The sequence below is a fragment of the Trachurus trachurus genome (assembly GCF_905171665.1).
Source record: "Trachurus trachurus genome assembly, chromosome: 10".
Taxonomy (NCBI): Eukaryota; Metazoa; Chordata; class Actinopteri; order Carangiformes; family Carangidae; genus Trachurus; species Trachurus trachurus.
The window spans coordinates 7,937,853-7,960,726 of record NC_139894.1 but is presented as its reverse complement, the minus strand read 5'-3'; the positions used below and the strand labels follow the sequence as shown (position 1 = coordinate 7,960,726).

The following is a 22,874-nucleotide window of genomic DNA, read 5'->3' as shown; positions in this document are numbered from 1 at the left end:
CTGGGTTAAATAAGGCACGGAGCTGCAGCTTCTTCATGTGGTGACTGAGTTGTTCATCTTCCCCTGGATCACATCTCACTCCAGCGACCGGTCGAGGGGGAGAGAGAGGGAGACAGAGGGAGAGAGAGGGGCACTAAGAGAATGATGGAGGCGTATCAGGTTTTCAACCTTGCTGCCAGTGTAGATATGAACGGCCGTTTCTAGGCAGGGCCTGCCTGAAACCCAATTCCAGCACATCTTTAAAAGCTTCAGGAAGTCCCGCTGGACTCAGTTCAGTTCCTCGTGTCACAACCAATTTCCCCTCCAAGCCATTTTACCCTCATCATTTCTCCTCTTTATAGACTACATGATGCAGTGTGGACTGTTTTTTTTCTCTTCTCTTTGTCACCATGGACATTAAATTAGACGGTAATGACGATGATGTAAGCCAGATTGTTGAAAATACTGAAAACTGAAAGTCATTGGAAACACAAAGGTAGTTTTATCTCAGGCTGATGAGGAAAGTCCACAACAAAACACATCTTTTGAGTTCTCCAGCATATCACTTGTGTGAAAGCACCTACATAGAGGGGAAGTGTGACGTACACTTCCTCTTGTGACGTCTGGTGGCGTCCACTTACATTGGCGGCATTGTAACCATGTTGTTTTTTAAGAATTTCTCTGGTAAAGAAGTCAGTTTGAACCACGACTGCCACGAGTCCACGTCCTCTCTTTCTCATTCCTGAATTGAAAACATTTGCACAGTCATTGAAGAGCTGAGTGAGTTTCACGACCCGTAAAAAGTCCTTGAAACCTTGAATTGTAAAGTGTCACTCTGAATGTGTCATTTCACAAATGTCGCTGGGGAAATATTCTTTGCTTCATTCCACACACGAAAAAAAAAAAAATCATGTTTTTCATGCTGCAGCTGCCGCACGCCGAGGTAGAGGTTAAAACTAGTGATGGCGGACATGGAAAAAAAAAACTGAAATTACAAAATGAATGACAAACTGAACACAAAGTTTCTCATATCACAGTCTCAATCACACAGAGCTACAACAACCAACAACAAGCAGTCACAAGTTTATGGCAATGGGCCAATTTGCCAAAATGTTGAACTATCCCTTTAACTAGTGCTCTAACATCTGTCCTACTGTAATTAATAAAGAACAAACAGAAGTGAGTCTGCACAAGGAAGGAACTAAATGTCGTATCATATGGATTAATGTGCCTTCATTACCTGTAATCAACTATTATACAACTTTTATACGACGAGGTGTAGCAGATGCAAGTTGCAGGTTTTCTCGTCTCCAACCTTCATGGTTGAGCTTTAATAACATTTATGAAGTGGTGACTAGTTGTTTTTGGTTATAGAAAGCTCATTGTGGTCAGGGAAAACAATATACTTTTGGACGGAGATGAGACATGAACCAATGGATGGTTTCAAGTATCAAAGTCTCATCCACCTCTGCATGTAAAAGACAACAGTCACTGTTCAGACAACAGGAGGCTGTTTAAAGAAGCGATGAAGCACGTGACTCAAAGCTTCTCAACACATGACAGATACCGTTTTATTCCTGGTATCAGTGTTTGACTATGTTATCGTGGAAACTACCTGCTGCATATACATGTCGTAATGTGTGCACTACGTGATATAAGGTCTGTATGCAATTAACGTCAGTCAGTTGTTGATCTATACTAGAAGAAAAAAAAGCCTGCACACGTGATAGAAATTATTTTTTACCGAAACTTCTCGACGTGCAATCTGTGCGTCACGTGTTTGATTTAATGCAGGCGACAGGAAGCCAGCTGTCTTATGCACTGCAGTTGACATCACTCGAAAACAAAAAGAGCTAATTATCAACCCCGCACACTGTGATGCAGCACCGTGGAGCCCTACACGGGATTTCTTCGCAACATATGCTTAGTAAACATTTTCACATCCCCCTCCCCACAGAGCGACTGCAGTCTGGCTTTAACTTTAATCTGCCAATACCTGCAAATCCCCCTCCAGCATCCCACTCACACTTTCACCTTGGCCAAACTGTAAAGGTTATATTTAAGAGAGAATCAGCCTTTTGGCACATTTCCGATGAAGCCTTCAGGTTTTGAATGCCTCCCACGTTCGTGTGAATCCAGAGAATGACCGCTGCCGATCCCCTCCCCACTGTCCCCATCCCCACCCGACCCCTCACCCCACCCCCCACCCCCGGCTCAACAGGCTGCAGTGACGGCCTCGTGCTCTCTGTGGCCGTAGGTGTGTTATGCAAGCCATCGCGGATGAAAAGATCATTGTTTAAGACGCCCACGGCAACAATCCATTTGTGGAATCACAGCTTTTTAACATTAAGGACTCAGAGGCTTCAGAGGTGCTGATCACCGCTGTGAGCTGGAGAGGGACACTTGAATCTTAAAGCCCATGAAGATGATGACACAGATAACTATTATCCACGGCCTGATGATAAACTCGCTCCCTGCCGCTCCGCTTTCTTTGAAAACTCACACGTTTGTTTCTTGGTAAAAACCCACCTCATCAGAAATAGCTCCCAACCTGAGAGGGCGATTGTTAGATTTCCCCCTTCAGTGTTTTTGCACGCACACTCACACAATCAAAGTAGCTGGTGGCCGATCACAAGTTCTGCATGTTGTGCTTCCACTTGTTTCACTTCCTCTTTTTGCTGTGCTTGTTGACTTCTTCATGGGGCCATGCACGCTGTCTTAGCTTTTCTTCCTTTGTCACTTTTTTTTTTTTTTTTTTTTAACTGTTTGGAGCTTAAAGCAGAAGTAAGCGATATATTTGTGTTAATATAAGTCTTAAATAGTTATATCTTCCGACAGCAATCACTTACATGAAGTGTTTGGACCGAAACACGGGTCTGTCAGTCCCTCTGCTCTGCTCTGAGCCAAGGAGAAAACATTTATCGTATCCTACAGTTTTTATCCAATGAGGAGAGAGAACGGCATGCAGGGCTGTGTGTGCAGCCAAGGGATGCACACACAGCCCTGCATGCCGTTCGGGTTAGAAGTTACGCGTGGCCGTTATAGTGACTTTCACAGGTAAAACAGGTCGGAAAAACACGAGTGTGTTGCCTGAAACGCTACAAAGTCGTAAGTTGTGACTTGAAGCTGTAATTTACGGTTTCAAAAGCCTGCCTGGAACGCAGCATTAGCCAAAACGACCGGATCGCTTACTTCTGCTTTAAGTTTCTTTAATTTCAAACTCTAGTCTGGAGAGAAGTTTGCAGAGGCCTGAGCGTAGCAGCTTTGCAGAGTTGGGTTAGTGAACAATGTTGGCCTGTGTGGATCATATTGTGACTCTGTTCATGCTATTACACTTGCTAATAAACCACTTAGCCAAGATAGCCGGTGCGAATGCTTTGTTTGTCTTCAGCTGTGGTTGTGTAGGTTTGTTGTGCCTGGCTATTTTTCACTTGCAGTTTTTTTATGCAAGAGAAACTCTGAATAGGCGTGGATGTTTTGTTTCTATAGAGCTGCATTCAAGTCATTCACATTTTGTCCAGTTGGCTGAAGTGGTTCATGTTTTTTTCTCAGTGACATCATTAATAAAACTGATTTTTGTGATAGCGACTAATCAGTGACAGGATTAAAATATTCCTTATTTTGACGAATCCATCAGTGTGGCATTTCTACCCTTTAGTATGAACATATTGGCTTAAAAAGCCAATTTTGGTAAAATGAGTCTCTCCTGTTTACTCGTCTAGATGAGAAGGGAATAACTTTTCTTTTTTGAGGTTGAATAAATCAAAGTTGGCTCTTTCTTGAAGTCCAGGATTAGCTTTTATCTCCCTTTGTGTCTGTTTTTAACAGCCTTTGAAAGGAGGAAGCAGCTCATATCCCAGTGCCAAGATCAAACAGCACCCAGACCTAAAATTATAATGATGATGATCCTACCTGCTCCTGGGCAGGAACATGGACTCCTTGATGAAGACTGAGCCGGACAACAGGATGTACCAGCAGCTTCCAATGTCGTCGGGGCTGAAAAGAGAGAACGAGGGAGACGTTGAGCACAAATTAGCATAGAAGTACAATGAATGTGAAATTATGGAGTGATGAGAGTATAATGATTCTGAATAGTGAGTCAGGAGCTAGGAAGACATGCCAAGATATCTGGCTGATATAAGACATTATATTTGATTTTCTTGAAGTCATAAAACAGTACATTGCAGAAAAACTCTCCATATGTGTAGAGCTGTAAAAAGGGGCAAATTAAACTTTTAAGGCCCAAGCTGAAAGATTAGTTTAGTTTATATTTAAATGTGCTTCAGAAATAAACTTGATCGATTGATTGATTTTGAGCAAAAATACCAAAAGCTTCTTGATTGTGAATATTTCAGAAAAACGGAGCAACATGAAGACATTGACTTGGCCTCTTGGAAACGGTGGTGCACAATATTTATTAGTCTTCGGCTTTTTTATGAACCAAGTGATTAACATTTTAATCTGATAAATCCTCAACAAAAAACTCAGAGTTTGTGTCAGTCCCAACACTCTTTCATGTTAATATTCTTTGCTTTGTCGTTTGCTTCATCAACATGTTCATGTGAGGACACAGTGACTGAATGCATCAGCAATGTACAAGTGCTCACTGTGCCAAATACAGACTAGAGTTAAAAAAAAAAAAGACAGACAGGAAGGAAATATGAGAAAACGAGAGAGAGAGAGAGAGAGAGAGAGAGAGAGAGAGAGAGAGAGAACTATGAATGAACTGAGGAATCATCTCTCATCCACCCACATCCACGACCCTGTTGAAACACACAGACGAGGAAACTGCTGGGCATCGCAGACAAAGTAAACTCCGACTGACCCCTGAGTGATGCAGCTGGCTGTCAAGTCTGTGCAACATGACTTGTAAACAAACACGCACAACTACACAGTACACACACACACACACACTAACACTACCGACACACTGCACAATTGGAACCACAGGCCTTCTTAAGGAAAATCAAAGAAAACTCAAGAGGAGGATTTGTCTTCAGATAAACAACTCATTGTATATACATTTCAGATATTAAAACTGGGCTGTCAGTGTTAGTAAAAGCATGCTGGCGATGTTCAGAGGATAACGTAGTTGTTAAAATGCATGAATTTGGTTTCCTTGCTCATGGAGCTTATCCGTGGGCCTTCATGGATAGCAGAGGGATTGCGGAGAGATAATCTCACACAGCTGAGATACACTGAATCTTCTTCGCCCAGTACACGCAGGATTATCAAAGAGCCTGTGTATGCTAACCTACTGCGAATGTAAACAAATGCTATAGAGACGGATATAAAAAAGTTAATGCTTGCTTTCATTTATATGCAACCCGGCCGTCAGAAGGCTCAGAGGACAAACACAACATGTGCACTCACTGAGTTTAAATATCAGAGCAAGCTGATGATCTACAAACATGGTTCGTGGTAGACTTCTACTTTTGAGCTTTACTCTAACCCTGAGAGTATCACTGTGTGTTTAACTGGTCACATTAGATGGGCTGAGTCGATAAAACAAGTCACCTAGCAGCTTATAGACGGTAAAAAGGAAGTAGAAATCCAGACAAGGAAGTATTCTCATGACACGTAACACTGATACCATCTTCCTCCGGTGCTGGGAACTTGACATGAACCGTGAAGTTTCGGCTCCGGCTGACAAAAATAGGCAAGGCAGGCACTAAACCAACACACGCAAACACTTTCATTTTTTAATGATTGTGATTATCTTGCACATTTATGATTATTGTGCAAGAAAATCTGCTCATGCTAAGCTAATTATGACGTGTTACGTCTCAGTTTGGTTCCACTTTTGCTTATGTCAGCATCTGGACTGATGTAAAACACAACAGACATTCAACTTACTGTATGTTTTACTATAAATTATAAAGAGAACTATCATGAAAGAGAATTTATTGCATGCTATGACATGATTTGTGCAATATTTTTAATATTCACAGTTGTTATAATCATGCTAAATAATGCATTTTGAGAATTAGTGAGACTTAAATGAGAGGACCGACACCACTCTAGTGTCTGCACAGTGGAAATAAAGCTGCAGTCAGCAGCTAGTTAGCTTAGCTTAGCAGAACAACTGTAAAAAAGCAGGACACAGCTAACCTGAGCCTGTCTCACTAATTAACACTTTATATATCTTCTTTGCTTATTCCGTACAAAAACGACAAGGTAGCCGTTGTGCTACGCTAAGCAGCTGTCTGTGGCCTCATATTTCTCCCGTAGAATAAAGAAATCATAAATTCAGTGAGTATCATCAGTCTGCATCAATTCAGGTATTAATGTCATGCTTCTTCAAAACTTATAATTATCTGAGCTTTGACTGCATCTCCTCCACCCGTCTGTTTACCAATAAGTGCTTTGGAGACATCACCTCATCACGGACGACGAGCGCCGGCTCATCAATCTGGAATCAAGTATTGTACTTGAAGGAGCTCTGGTGTTAATAAGGAGGCGGCGGAGGCGGCGGCGGCGGCGGCTCGTGTGATTATTGCTGAACATTTTCACCTGCTCTGAGTGAGACTTTTTAATTGAAACCAGAGGGAGAAAGAAAAAGAAAATCAATGACCGGCCAGACATCAGCAGGGTGGGACTGGCTTTTGCTTACAGAAAGGTAAAGGATGGGTGCACTTATTATACACCCGCCCCCACACTGACACATATATTCACACCCAGCATCACTGTGCTGACTGAGTTTTTTTTTAATCACCGAGAACAAAGTCTCGGCTCCTTCCTCCTCCTCCTCCTCCTCCTCCTCTCCACACTTTTCCTTGCAGAACTAATGAGGCTGTAGACAGCACACCCTACTGACACACTACAAAATCTCCCTCGTTCCCTCTAACATCATCCCCTTTTTCCTTTTCTCTCCACTGATCTGCACCCGTCTCCCTCCAGACTCGTTCCATCCTTTTATATGGCTCTTCTTCTTTGCATTCGGAGACGACACGAATGAAATGCTCAATTATTAATTGCTGGCACGCAGATGCGCGGAGCGAGGGGAGAACCTCGCATGGCTGAGGAGGAGGTGGAGTAAGGAGAAGAGAAGATGCAGCACCAAAAAGCAGGAGATAGGAGACTCTTATGTGCCGCGACAGCTTGACTGAACTGGGTCACGCGTACTAGGAGCGATCGTCAAACACTAAACATCATCCACCAAAAGAAAAAAAAAAAAAAAAACACCGGGAAGCTGCAACAGTGGGGGAATCAGGTTATACGAGAGGCACGATGGAAGCGGAAGGGGGTAAAACGACTGGGGAAGAGTGATTATCGCATCAAGACTTTCGCAAGGAGGGGGTTCGAGTCTTACAAAACGAAGAGTTATAAGAATAAGTAAAAAATTTAATTCACTTTTTGAAAATGTGAGATTGACTCAGATTTGACTGTCAGGAAAAATATGGCTCAGACTCAGTCACTTAACAATGTTTGACTTTCAGCGTGCTGGAACCGTCTGTCACTTGTGCACACTGAGAAATCTTGATCAAGTAATATTCCAAGTAAAAACCTGGTATATGGCCGGATCAATTACTATGTCTGTGCAGGAAGGGAGCAATTTGTGAAGAAAAAGAAAAAAAATCAACTCTACCTGGGAGAAGAGGCCTCACATTTAACTTTTCAAGAGAATCTACCAGTAAAATCAACAGTAAAAACAGTATAACACATTATTCAAAAACCTCTTTGATTATTCCAATAACCTGATGAGTTATTTGATGAACTAACACTAGTATATTCTAGATCTTTGTGTTATTGCATTTTTGATTTAAGAAATTATGAATTGATTTTCAAAATAATTGCAGGTTTTTTTTTTTTATGATTATTTCACTTTTAAGCCTTTAATTGATAGGATATCTGCAGAGAGACAGAAAATGTGGAGACGGAGAGAGGGGGAATGACATGCAACAAAGGCGGCTGCAGCGAGGACTAATAGCTTTTATATGGAGCGCCTGCTCTGAGCTAAACGACGCCCCAATTGCAGATTAATTTTATGTTGATGGCCCAGACAATCAATTTGTTCCATGTTTATTTGTGAATGATTTTTTAGCTAATACAGTACATGGTATACGTCCTCAGGCATAGTCCATTAAACATACAAAACCTGCACTCACAATGGGTTTATGGTCATTTTCTTTATTGTTTCCCCTAAATGAATATGCAAGCTCAGTCTGTGCCTAAGGACTTTTCATTATGGGTTTTAACAAGGCCAGAAGAGAAGATAAAAATTGGTTGATATTTACTATCATTTTGCACATACTCATTGTTAAGGGCTCCACTCATCCCACAGCTGTTTAAGCACATCCAATGTTAACAAACCACAAGGTTTAAAAGGAATGGAAAAAACAGGAAGGTGGGCTGTGAGGATTTCAAAACAAAAGAGTGGTGTCACTCAGAGGCCATATATAAATAAGCAGCTAAAAATACAACCAACAACAATTAAAATTGTTATTGTTGTGATGCTTTCACCATGAATTCCTCCAGGGGCTCGCAAAACCACAGTGGTGTGGGTGCCATTACGAAATAAAACATTCATAACATGTTTTCAATTGTATGAAAAACAAAATCTTAAAAAAGCAACACGGAGGAGGTTTCAGAGGACTGACAGTATGTTCTTCAGTGTTTGATTTATAAAAGTTGAATAAAGTTCAATATTTCTGATTTGCACAACATTAAAGTATTAAACTTCAAATAAAATATACTGCCTCTCCACTGTGTTTTCAAATGTAATAAGCAGATACTTATCAAACAACTAATGGCACCTTGTCAGTGCAGCACATACTCCACTGTGCAGTTTGTACTGGGGAGTATAATTATTAGAAGTGACTGGTCGGATGGGATGTACCGAGTTCTTCAGTTTTTATTGCTCACACAGTTTCTCCCCTGCTGAGAGTCTGAAGGCCAGAAAATGCATGTCACTGGGAACAGGAGCTGAAACTTTCTGACAGCAGCACTGGAGCACAGCAGTCCCAGGGGTTAAAACATCACAGTCTCCTCTTTAGTATTGTTACGATACATTACTATCATCGCTATCTGGAAACATACGACAACATTTAAGTGAATACCGTTGTGTGAAGTCGATTCGAGACCCTCTGGTTTATTCAAACAAGGTGGGTTGTCACATTTGATTTTAGCGCCATGATGCAAGTGTTTGTTTTTTTTCTCTTTCTCTCCCGACAGTTTGCTCGACCAGTTTTGGCGACTATTTTAACACCTGTGTTGTCAGCCCGGTGCCAACTGACAAATTCTTTACTCCTTCCTCTTTTCAAGTATTTCAATCAACATGCACTACAGCTCCCTGCATGGCTGTGATGGTAGAACCAGATTTCAGCCTGACAGGGTGGCAAAATCTGATGTTTGTGGAAGACAACATTTTTATCTTATCACCACATCACATCAACCAAATAGTTTCACCCTCAGTTGTGTGACAGATAATGAACAGACATTATGTAACTGGCTGATTTGATCGAGCTGCTTAAATTAACTGCATTTCTATAAAATACAATACAGCATTTAAATATAGCATTAATAAAAAATAATGTCCCTTATTGTGAAAAATCTGATATCTATGTCTATTTCCAAGCTCTACTTTTATTTACTTTTATTTGCTCTTGCTTTTAACTCTGTTTTTAGTATTTGTTTTTATTCTGTTTTATGCGTCTCTTTTTTTTTTTATGTTTTGTCTTTATGTAAAGCACATTGAGTTGCCTTGGTATGAAATGCGCTATATAAATAAAGATGCCTTGCCTTGCCTTAAAATGAGCTGTTATTTTGTTGATGCCGCAAGGAAACAGTCACCATCCTCAGCATCCAACCTTGCAGGATTGGTCCCTACAATAACCAATATCTCTTCTTATAGTTCTCTACAGCTGATATATTCCAGGCTGACGAACAAGCCAACTGTGCAACTCCAACAGAAAAAAAAAAGAAAAAGCAAAACCCATTGCATTGCAAATTCATAAGCCTGGACTTTTCTGTCGGACCACACAAGCCGGTGTGTGCGGGTAGGGTCAGAGGTCAAGGATTGCTCAGAAAGGGCTGACATGGATGAGGTTAAAGGCTGACCGGAGGATACTAACCCTCTTCACCAGCCGCTGTAAAATGTGCCAGGTCAGCCTCCATCTCAGGAGGAGCTTTGCCACTATAATCTCTGGACGGTAATTCCTGAGAGGTTCAGGCTCTCACAGTATGGGATGTTTTCATGAGATATCGAGTGTGACTGTGTGTGTGTGTGTATGTGTAGTGTTTGCACTCCAGCAATCTAGAGCCCCGGGCGGGAGAAATGAGTACTTCTTTAACTATTATCCTGCTATCATTACTCCAGGACGGCCAACTGCCAGAGTGAGGCTGTGAGTGTGTGGGTCATTAAAAAAAAGGCCATTTGAGTGAATCTGAGTGGTTTTATCTGGCATTATGGGAGTTTGTGGAAAAAGAAAATATCATGCATATATGAAGCCAGGATTTAGGTCTATGCAAAATGTTCTCCTGGAGTTTGTCCTCCCTGAGGTCGTGTCTAGGAAGACCCAGCAGAGAGACGGCTGCCAAACAGTGAAATAATATATTATATTACTATTATAATAACATACAGCTCAGCGATTAGTCATCTCCCAAGTATTTAAAGTACCTAAGGGTTGAGAGAAAAATCCTCTTTGCTTCTATGTATGTGTCATGAGATGTGAAACTGATTTGGCCATTTTTTTATTTACCATTTATTATTTTTTACATTCTATTGAACAAATGTTAAACTGATTAGTAGATGTACACATGAAATAGACATTAGTGGCAGCCCTGATTAAATAATTCTAATCGTATCGTCATTAAAAATTATTTTCAAAGAGCTTCCAGAGCTCCCAACATGATTAGACAGCTGTGTACGACATTTGGCGTTTTAAAATAGCATAGTAGTGAAGTATATCAGTGACAACCAATGCTACCAGATTTATCCTTCTCAACCTGCTGGAAATACACCATATCTATTATTGAGTATGACTAATACCATATTGCAATTTTGATCACAGTGTAATACACGTGCAGGCTTGTGGATTTGTTATACATAAAAACATATATTCAGGATATTTCATTCATATTTTCCCCTTTACTTCCAGGATACACCCACTACCCTCGTACTGTGACTCTCTCTGTACTCCCTGCTGATGCAAATGTACATTTACATTGTAATGTTGTGTTCACTGTCCCCATCCGTCTTCCACTTATGATTATTGTATGTTGATGCAACACGGCATCTCTAGAAAGCGGCTCTCCCTCTGCGGTTGTGACAGACTCGGAGCAAAACCTGACATTCGTCGCTGATGTGCGAGCCTGCTGCTGAGAATGTTCCTCGTAACAAAAAAGACATTAGAGCTTCGCTAAAAATATCATCTGAAGGTGGCTTTTTTTTTTTCCCCTTCAAGGAAATTAACTCTCTTTACAGCTGTCTCAGAAATGTCTCAATGTACAAGCCATACAATTTTTACAACTTAATTGAGATACTATCACATTAAATTCCCCCATTGACTTTTAAAGCCCTCGTTCCCCGGCAGATTATTGCCGTTGTTATAAACATGCGAGGAAATGAAGACGGGTTGTTAGAAGCTTGTATTTTCAGAAGAGAAGACTGATTAAGATCCCACTGAGGAGGAAATTCAATCTGATCTGCTGCTGTTTAACACCCAGCTCTTATCAGGCAGAGCCCTGACCGACTTTTATAGGTTAATACATGCAAGCACGCAAACCCAGATATACACACACACACACACACAACACATGCAAACTAACTGTCACGAGAAAATAATGTCAAATTGTACACACTTGTGCAAATTAAATGACCCGATAAACCAATGAGAGGAATAACCTGCTGTGTTTCGGCGCTTTCGGTCTAAATTAAACCGAGAAAAAGTACAAGCAGTCGTGTTCTTTAAATCTGAAAATGCTGTGTACATGTGAAACAGGGCTGCAACTAACGATTCTTTTCATTATCGATTAATCTGTTGATTATTTATGCGATTAATCGATTAGTTGTTTGGTCAATAAAATGTTAAAATATGTTGAAAAATGTCAATCAGTGTTTCCCAAACCACAAGATGACGTCCTCAAATGTCTCGTTTTGTCCTCAAACCAAAGAGAGACTCAATTTATTCTTTTTCCGCATGTGCGTTGAGTGTCGTGTATGTGCTGACCACTGCTGCACAGATAATTGCCCCTTTGGGGATAATAAAGACTGTTTGAACTTGTTTGAACTTGAATTCATTGTCATAAAGGAACAGAGAAACCAGAAATATTCACATTTAAGAAGCTGAAATCAGATGAATTGTTGCAGCTCTAATGTGAAACTGAAGTTTGTCCATATGAGGTTGAGATCTCTGTCCACAGTGAGTTAGGAACACAACTCAATCTCTTCCTCCTTTGCCCTCTTTCTGTCAGGAAACACTAGAGTTGTGGATCCAGGGCTGACGTCTTCCTGAGTGGGATCAACAGCCTGGTTCCTGTGCTGTGTGAGTGTCAGCTGGTTAACATGTCCATCTGCTCTCTGAGGTCACCTGCACTCAGTTTTATTACACATCCAAACTCATGATTGAGTCGCGGCCCCATTCACATGCTCGTGCTTTTGTTTCTCAGACAATGTGACTGGTCTAATTATGGGATGTGGTTGCATGCTCATAAATACTACCCCGTCATCCTTGCATAGCTGCACTGAGGCACCTATCAACTCACGTTTAACAACTTCATAAAACTGGCATGAGGAACAATTTCTGACATGTATTAAATGATAATTACAGAGTGTGTTAGGTCAGGTTACTATTTATATTTATTGTTGCTGAATAGATGAAACCCATACTGTTGTTATACTGTAGGTTTGATTGCTACTTATATCCACTGTTTCTGAATGGATTGGACTGTATCTATGGGTATGTTTTTTTTGTTTGTTCTGTCTTAATTATTCTTTGTTGCCTGCCCAGGGACTACAGATGCAAATTAGCTATCAGCTAAGAGATGTCAGTTATGCGATGTCCCTGACAAATAAACAATAATTTGATTTGATGGTGTCTTTATGTGTCTATATGTATGTAAATGGCAGATGGAAATTTAAAAGCTATGTTTCATCCATCCCCTTTTCAAGCCAGGTATTGTTATTTTCTAACTGTACCGTTACGGTATTGATATGTTAGTGTTTATTGTTTGTTTTGTTGGGTTGTTCTTGTTCTGTTAACAGTCTTGTTGAATTGTGTCTATTGTGGTCTGGTTTGAAATAAACTAAACTAAAAAAATAAACAATAAACTCAACTAAACTAAAGTAGGCAAGATAAGGTTTAGCTCTCAAACACACACCATATGACTGTCTGTCTGTGCACGTTCAGCTTCATGTGAAGAACTCCAGCTTGTTGTGGACGGACGCCAAAACAGAAATGTCTCTTTTGAAGATTCAGTCAGTCTTAGTAACTCAGTGTTCCCGTACTATTTCTTGGTTGTTTGGTTTATTTTTGACACAAATTTGGACACAACATCAAAGCAGGCTTCATATACATATATACTCTATATGTATGTGTGTGTGTTTATGTATAGTGGCTGGCGGCTTTAGAGAATCTAGCTGAAACTGGAGTCTATTATGTGACCACTGCTTAATCTGCATTCCTATTGTTTAATCAGCTCCCACACCGCCAAGTGTGCTTATAATGAGGTGTTGACTCTTTCACGTCACACTCATGACACACACACACACACACACACACACACATGTGGGATTAGGGGGCATAGAAGGGACAATTCGCCCTCTCCAGCCCCTCGAGACGCTGATAGAGTTAATTAACGGCTTTAATTCTCACTGCGGGTGTTTGGAAGACGTCAACACGTGACAGCAGTCAAACACTGCGCGTTTTTCTGCTTGCTGCAGTTGTGGCAGCTTTTCAAAATGGATCCAAACACACTCAGGAGCTGTCTGGATTGGAAGCTGTCAATACAGCTTTCCAATCATATTAACTCTCCGCAACGCAACGCTTAAAGGAGGACGCAAACAAGCATTACCACTTGTGTGCGACTGTCTACTGGCTTCTTCAGAGAAAATGCTTTTAGGAGCCATTAGAGCTCCGGTTTTTCTTTGTCGACTCAGTACAGCGACTTATTGAATCAAGCTGAAATTAGAGTGGAAATCCCTTCCAGGTACTTTTTCTTCACGGATGCTCTCGAGTGGTTTGGTGCTACACTGTAACATACACACACATCTAGACCCACATAGAGGCATCCTCTGACTGATTCTGTACTTTATAGACGTTTGTTTTCATTGAAGCCGCCCAGGTCGCTGCGCTGTGTGCAGCCAGCGTGCAGCGGCTCATCAATAAGACTGAGTAACAGCCTCAACAGCCCAGAGAGTGCGTCTTGATCAAACTTGAATTGAAATATTGTTTCGTTGGCCGCTGCTGTTTCTCTTTTATGTTTTCTTTACACTGGTAGAGAGATGTGAGTGATTTGACCACATGTCATCAATATCCATTTACACCCAGGCAATCCACAGCCACACCATACCAGACACCGGAGTACTTACTAGTATAGCACTTCATTGGCTTCGTGTCTCTCGTAGCGAACCGTCTCACACATTATCCTGCAGGGACACAGAGAGGAGAGGGAGGGGAGAGAGACAGTCAGAAAACAACAGGAGGAAACAGTGACTTACAATAACAATAAAAAGGCGGTTAAAGGGACAACGAGGAGTTTCTATTCGGTTATAAAAAAGTCTCACGTTAATGTGGATGAATCTCCGCTACCCACACTTGTTAATGGGCCCATTTTCGATAAATATATTGTTCTGTCTCTATCGTTATTTTGTTATTATTAGTGGTGGCGGAGATGCTGGTCGAGCCGACCAGCGTTTTTTACTTTCGGTTTTGCAACGAATCATGAGAATAACGCAGCTGAATCGCCGTTTATGGTCGGAACTACGACGGTATGTGAACCTCTTTGAACCTCTGACTTTAATTCTTGATGAATGAAAACATGAGTCCGTCTTGCGCCGGTCAAAAGAATTTTACGGTGCGCACGGAGGCTCATAAATGTAGTGTGAAAACGCTTCGCTTTTCCAAAACTCCTCGTTGTCCCTTTAACGTTATTACAAAACAGACCAAAAAAATGAAAGTGATAAATCAAAAATGCATCGCAAATAAAGGAACTGCTTGCTCTGCTGAATTCAGGAAAGGCAGAAATTTAGTTAAGTTACTCTCTGGTAAAATTACAACATATAATTTTCAACATCAGTGGCACATAGTGAACTCATTGCTGATTATAAAGGAAGAAACTACTGTGTGGGCATATAAAAGGTTAGGTAAAGTATGTGTAAAGAGCATGAGAGTCTTTGTGGATAGATAGTTGGACAGTGTGTGTGTGTGTGTGTGTGTGTGTGTGTGTGTGTGTGTGTGTGTGTGTGTGTGTGTGTGTGTTCATATCCGCCTTCAAACAACTGTACACTGTGGTTGTACTGGAAATATTCTCAAGCAATACGTCATCTCTTTGGTAGCTGTTTCATGGGAATACCAAAAATATGACAAGATTATATAACCAGTCCAAGCATCTGTTTTTTTTTTTTTTTTTAATGTTTGAAATACTTTTATGTGCACTTCACAGTCACCACTTAACATTACACATCCCACTGTTGAATAATAATCAGATGCACTAGTGCTGCTACACAGCTCTGGTTAATTTGCTGCAACACACTCATAATAGGACTCATGTCACCTGGCACACATCCAGACCAGTTACAGCTCTGAACACTGAGACCCAGAGCGGCTCCACTGCAGCAGAGCAGAGATGTTTTAGTTATTTTTTTTATTTCAAAAATTAAACTTTATAGTCAAAACTACTTATTCCTCTACTCCCAAACTAAATGTCAAAGGTTTAGACAACTGTTTCAGTGGATGATGCTTTACTTTGTACTTCAACTAAGGATTTACCCTTAAGATGCAAAGAGTTCTTTTGCACGCAGTTATTTCCTAATGTGTAATGTGTATATTATTTAATATTTTTTTATTTAATATTTATTAAGTGGATGTTCTCTCATTTTCAGAGTGGGAGGTAGTCATCCGTAGATGCCTCCTCCTCCTCAACATTACAGGCAGGCAGCTGTAGTAAAACAGTAGCTGATCAAAACACAAAAGGCTTCAAAAATAGCTCGGGGGCGGCCGTCGTGTTGTAGCCCCGTTGCACAAGGACTGAAAAACAATCCTGGCTCTAAAAAACAAGTCGCTGTGTGAAATAGAGAGAGCCACAGAAGAAAAACAACACATTCCTCCCCTATGAAATGAAGTGAAGAAGGAACTATAACATAATCCCGCGGTTAGTGCGATGTCTGGCGGGCTGGGAGTTTTTTTTTTTTTTCTTTAAGTTCAGGGAAACCAAAAACCGCTCAGATGGAGTTGGCAGGAGCGTCGGGGTTGGTCTGTGTGCGACCACGGGGACATTCCTCAGGATCCGAACAGGGACTGAGGGATAGAGGGGGGGGGTTACTGCGGGGTGGGAGGCCTCAGAGGGGTCACACAGAGGAATGTTCCAGCTCGCGGGTCATGTACTGCTACATTGTTCCCTCGCCAGTATAATCCACATGTATGCACACGAGGCATGCTGGGAACAGACTTCTGACATGCACTGTTTGGAAAAGTCCATGCCCGGCAGAAAGGGCTGGAAGGACGACGTGGTGACAGGACAGAGGAGGAGGAGGAGGAGGGCAGAAGGCAAAAATCCTGAATTGTGGAGAACAGAGCAGCTCGTTCACGTCAGTTCAGGTTTGGGTATTTTCACACAGGTTTATGGGAAAATACACTTGTCCTTTCAGCCTGAATCAGCTCGAATATTCACATTTGACCCATACGGACCCTATCAATTTCTCTTTCAACTGCCCTATTGAATGTTTGGTGTCAGAAACTGAGGCCGATTCCTTTAAAAACACAAAAAACATGAAAGAATAGTAGAAAAGTTCAGGTTTGGGTATTTTTCGCACAGGTTTATGGGAAAATACACTTGTCCAATGTCCTTTCAGTCTGAATCAGCTCGAATATTCACACATGACCCATACGGACCCTATCAATTTCTCTTTCACTGCCCTATTGAATGTTTGGCTTCAGAAACTGAGACTGATTCCTTTAAAAACACAAAAAACAAGTGAAAGAATTAGGAAAGACCCAATGCATTCTCCATAAGTCAAAGGAGACTTCAGAAAATTGCCCTCAATTTACTGACTACTATTACTGATCATATACCTTTTACTATACTGTTACATTAAGGCAGTCAACCTTGGTTATCATCTGTAGCCGGTGACGTAACAGCAGTGAAATTAAATTAGTCTAACTTAACTAAAAGAACTTAACGAACACACTGATCAGACTGTTGGACTGGACTCGACAACCGAAAGACGTCAGGATGCAGGAAACTGAGTTATGTACCGAGAGATTCTACACATGATTTTACTGTGTAGTCTTTTCTCTATATAAACATAGGACTAATGTGTACAATGCTAAGCCTGGCTGGAGCGAGTACGTGCGGGAACTCCACGCTGAGACTATGGGAGCTTCTACAGAATGAGCTGAGTCATGTAGATATAAATACGGAGCCATATCTGAATGTAATACGCATGCTAAGTCAAATTATAAATAATCTATTTGAGTAATATGAATGTATTTTGTTTTATTATTTGATTTTAGGTGGATTTCTTTATGTTTCTTGTTGTTTTTTCTTCTGTGGGCTTCTAATGAGCTGTGCCTAAAGATTGAATGAAGAACAACCGATAAAATAGAAACGTACATTTTGAAAGACCAGCAGCCGCCACACTCGACAGAGATTTCATTGCATTTGGCTCAGTGTTAATCTTGCACCTCTGTCTGTAAGTGTGATGGAGCACACACACACACTGAGGCGTCGTCGCTGCATTTGAAATTCATGTGACTGTTATGTCGTGTTAATGAAGCGGAGGGACACGTGTGCAGACAGACACTCACTTCAGCTGGTGCTCCCGCAGGTTGGACAAGGCCTCCATCCCGTGGAGATAAGAGTAGACGATCTCCAGGTCCTAAAGGGAGAAAAAAAAACACAAGGTGTTATCACACGCACAGGGGAAGTCAACATCCAAACAAACACTGGGGTTTTAATTAGAGCTGAAATGATAAGTTGATTATAACGTTTGCCAATTGACAGGAAATTAACCTTGATGATTGAGTTACCTTAACAAGTCTCAGGTGTTTGCAATGAAAGCAGGTTGTCATTTTGTAGGTAACAACTGTTTTTATTATACATTATATTTTCAATTAACCGTTTAGTCCAGTGTTTTTCAACCTTTGGGTCGGGACCCCACGTAGGGTCGCCTGAAATGTCTGGTAATTGATATAAAAAAAACATTCTGATAAAAATGTTTTTTTAAACAAATTATTAAGTCATTCATTTGGATTAGCAGGTTTCAATATTGTCTTTATGTTATAGACTAAACCACTGGTTCCCAACCTTTTTTGGCTCATGACTCCATTTTGACATCACAAATTTCTGGATATAGTTGTTTAAGATAATTATAACACTGCTTCTCTAAACAGAGCAGAGTTATGGCGACGTGTTGACACTGACGCCTCAAATACTGATCATTCATTCTGCAGAGGACAAACTCTTGCTTCTCACACAACTGAGAAAACATTACACAAGGGCAGCGCCAGCGACATTGATTTGTGCGAGCGAGCACTGGAATAGAAAGCAATAAAGCACCTCACAGTGTAAAAATAAAGGAACTACACTGCACAACTATAAACTCCCCATTCAATTACTTCATCAAGTGACCCAGTGAGCGACTCTCAGATTGTTTGGCCTGAGTCCAAGGCAGAGGTGAAACAAAGTGGCCCTCTCTGAGAGCTGGCAGCCTGCACAGCTACTCCACTGTCTGCTGGTGACTACTGATAGTGTGTGTGTGTTGCAATGTTGGTTGCAGCGACTGGGATGCCTTTGTCGGCAGCAACTGGAGGTAGATGTGGCGACAGCGGAGTGGAGGGACAACAGTGAGACTCAGTGTTGAGACCTTTAGCCAGACGCACAATCGCACACATGGAGCCGCTGCTGCACTGCGCTGCACTGCGCTGCACTGACTGGCCCCCCTGTGTCCTCCGGGCTACGTCTCTGTCTCTGACACCAACAACAATCACAAGCTTATTGAAAAAATTTATGAAATGTTTGACCGCATATGCAAAATAAGACGTTGTTTGTGCTGCTTTGGTGTCAAAAAATGGCCAAAGATACAATATCAGAGCTTTGATGTACTGTGTTGAATAATATTCTGTGATAAAGTTCAAAATAACAGAAAGAAAACATTTTAAAAAACCCCTCTCTCCCTGTTGTGATTTTCAAACAAGTGGGGGCGCCAGTGAAAATCTAAAGTCAGATCAAAAACCCTAAAGGAAGAATGGATCTCATGACCTCGGATTAACAGAATAAACAAAGGTATGAGGCATTAAAACAAAGTCAAAGTTTCCCATTAGAAACAACAACAAGAGAAACCACCACAGTTTGTAGTGAAATGCATCATCACCACCTGTTTCAAATAATCTAACAGTTACACATACTGACTATGAATACATAAAATAACTAACTGTGTTATGAAACTACACAACTGTTTGTGTGTTTGGCCTACGCTCTTACATCATTATTATTATTTTTTTTTCCATTTGGGTTGGGCTTTTAAAAAGGAGCGGACACAGAAAGAAATGAATTGTCCTGAGGGCTGCCCGGCCCTGTTACATCACAGCGATATCCTCACTAACCAACTCCTTATGTTCAAAGTGTCTGTGGTCAGTGAAGCACTAAGAACAGGAGCAGCCGTTCAGCAGAGGCCCATGCTCTGACACCCACTGCCACCTACTGGACCACTGACAAACTGCAGCCTTCACCAGAGAGAGAGAAATGTTTCTGCTTAAAGTGTAAATGAAAATTAAAATGTCCACTTGATTTTTATGGATTTTTTTTCTCCTTTTTTTTAATGGATGCAATTATTGGTCGGTGCACTTAGCTGAAGACAAAGGGCAGCCATGTTTTAAAAGTAAATTATTGATACATATATATTTAATCTAGTGCAGAGGCAATTTCATTTAGTGCAGTAGTGGCTCATTTTTGTGGGAGCCAAAACCTTCACCAGACATCGACATAAGAAGCTCCTAAACATAAAGCTTTTAAAAACACACGACTCCCCGTATTAACTTCAAACACCACCATTTTGAACACATTAGTGGCTTTAATCAATAATAATGTCTGTGGCAAAGACAAACATTACATTTAGCAGCTATGCACTGAAGAGGTGATTTTCATTGAAGGTTGTCTTGCAAAACAGAGACGTAGTGCTGTTCAAAAGCATGTAGTAAACCTGACTTCTGGCCTCCAAGGAGAAACATTAAAAGCAAAACAAACATCTAACATTAAACCACCTATATAGCTGTGATCATATAAGTTATGCTGCTGACAAATGTGACGCTAACCACTGACACCGAGGTGGCGTTTATGTCCCAGAGGTCATGGAACTGCAGCGTCTGTAGTCACAAAGGTCAACGACCAGGACGTGTGGTGCACGTCATCACCATCATCACCCTTCTCTTCTCTTCTCTTGCTTCATTCATGTTCTGTCCCACACAAACTGAAGGAAACAAACTGCCTAGTAACACAGTTAAATAATTTAAATATAGAAACTAATGTTCCCTTTTAGAGCCGAGCTTGAACAGCCCTGGTGTATTGAATGTGCGACACAAATAAAGCTGCCTTCCCATAATACCAAACATCAGCTTCTCATAAATGATGCTGGGAATTTGTACCAGAACAGTAGAGGAGGAAACACTGCGACTAACCGTCAGTCACCTGCAACTTACAGATCAAGTTCGACTGTGTTTACTGTCAAAAGGAAGAACATATTTTAGCTTCTGTGCTACTGAATAAATCCAGACAGACAGAGAGGAACCACTAGGTGGCAGTGCTGCAGATTTCTTTCTCCCCCCTCATCCCACAGTGACATCATGGTGAATAAAACAGCCCCAACTCAAATGCAGCCTCACAGGGAGAAATATGCAAAACCATCAATTGTGGCTTGAGTCTCAAATATTTGAGATTGACTGTATGGAAAGAATGTAAAGGACCCCATCTTTTCCACTCGCTGGGCCCTACATTTTCCGGTCTGATTTTCTTTCTTTTCTCTTACTGGACTCTCTTGGTCTTTTTTTTTTAAAGACAGAGCCAAATACAATCAGCACAAAGTGCACACAGAGAGAGAGAGAGAGAGAGAGAGATGATACAATAAACGCTTTAGGACCTGGACCTTGAGCAGCAACCTTCAGAGTTTTTTACTGCGTCACGTTAAATAATTTAACATCCAAAATATAAAAAAAGACCTTGGGTGGACTTGAATTATTCTAACAGCCGCCCCTTTTCCCTCGTAGCAGCGAGATCAGAAACTAAGGTGTTTGATGTTTCCTCCTTTCAACAGCAACTTAAGGTGCTGCTGCGTGTTCCTTCCCATCGGTGGTCTGAAAACAGGAGCGACAGTCTCTCACAGAAACAGAAACAGGAAGGAAGGAGATCAGACCAAGAGTGGTGGTGGTGGTGGTGGTGGTGGTGGTGGGTAGCTGAAAGTAGGACATGCTGATGAGGGCTGCATCCAGCCAAAACGCTCTGCTCATTGTGTGTGTGCTGAATAAAAGACAAAGCTCGTTCATTTTTTAAAAACTGCTGGCTTTTGGGCTTTTTGAGGGATGGAGGAGGAGGAGGAGGAGGAGGAGGAGGAGGAGGAGGAGGAGGAGGAGGAGGAGGAGTGGTGGTGTTGTAGCTCAAATTCCCAGGCTACACCAGTAACACCATCTAATCCCGCCCCCCCCCTTCTATTTCCAAACTAATCCTTCCAGGAACACAGGTGGCCCCCACAAGAGGAAAAACATACCGAGATGCTTCCCTTGATAAAAAAAACTAAACAAAAAACACAACAACCTCTGGGACACTTGAAAGCCGGTTGAAGGGAAACTAAGAAGCTACTCATGGCGTTCTTTGCATACCAGTTACATACTGTCAATCAAAAGGCCTTTTGTAAACTTCCTCTGCTGTTCCCTCGCTGCTGCTGCTGCTGCTGCTGCTGCTGCTGCTGCTGCCGCACAACGTGTCGTCACTTCACACCTTCATTTGTAAGACAGATGGTAGCAGTGCAATGCAGCCAAACAAGTGGAGGCATTTCCTTTCCAGAATACAAATTAAACAATAGCAGGCTTGTCTCCCCTGTTTGGGGCCTGAATACACACACACTCACTCTCTCTCGCTCTCTCTCCCTCTCTCACACACACACATACACACAGGGACCATGAGGTCCTCCATTTTCTTCCCATTATGTTCGGCCCCAGGGGGAGAGGGTGCAGCGTCGGGCCCGCTGCCAGCCCGCTGAGTGGCAAAGCATTCAATGGGCAGGAGGGAGGTCAAGGAAGTTGTGATGTTTTTTTTTTCTCTCTCTCTCTCTCTCCACATTGTGTTCATTGAGACTCAGGAGAAAATAAACGAGCGTACGGTTGGTTGCAGCGAAAAACGAATACGGTTTCACATTAAAACCTCTTCCGGTTAAAGGCCGGAGCAGTGACAGGTTGGTTTTTGATGCATGTTGGGGACACGACTGCTGACACAAGGATGAAGCATCATTTCCTTTAAAAATCTGGAAAAAAAAGGTGTCATTAATTAATTGTTTAAATTAAACCCTTCACTTTAAAACATTGTCTGGCACTCACAATGTCATTAGTATTGTCTTTAATTTGTCTAAAACCTTAAAATACTTATAATTCAAGATCATATATGACATTGAAAAAGGCAACCAGCCACATTAGAGACACTGAAGCAAGAGTGTGTTTGACTTTTTTGTGAGCGAATGACTACAATAATAA

General features: G+C 41.4%; 1 protein-coding gene across 8 annotated transcripts in view; it reads right to left on the bottom strand.

The window, feature by feature from the left end:
• rapgef2b (Rap guanine nucleotide exchange factor 2b) overlaps positions 1-22,874 on the bottom strand; it is a 112,614-nt gene that overhangs the window by 61,847 nt on the left and 27,893 nt on the right. For all 8 annotated transcript variants that reach the window (XM_083981295.1, XM_083981291.1, XM_083981293.1 and 5 more), the window contains exons 2-4: positions 17,946-18,016; positions 14,510-14,566; positions 3,892-3,975 (exon numbers count right to left, since the gene is read on the bottom strand). In XM_083981295.1, the coding sequence (XP_083837421.1) occupies positions 3,892-3,975; positions 14,510-14,566; positions 17,946-18,016 (212 nt within the window). The remainder of the gene's footprint in view (positions 1-3,891; positions 3,976-14,509; positions 14,567-17,945; positions 18,017-22,874) is intronic.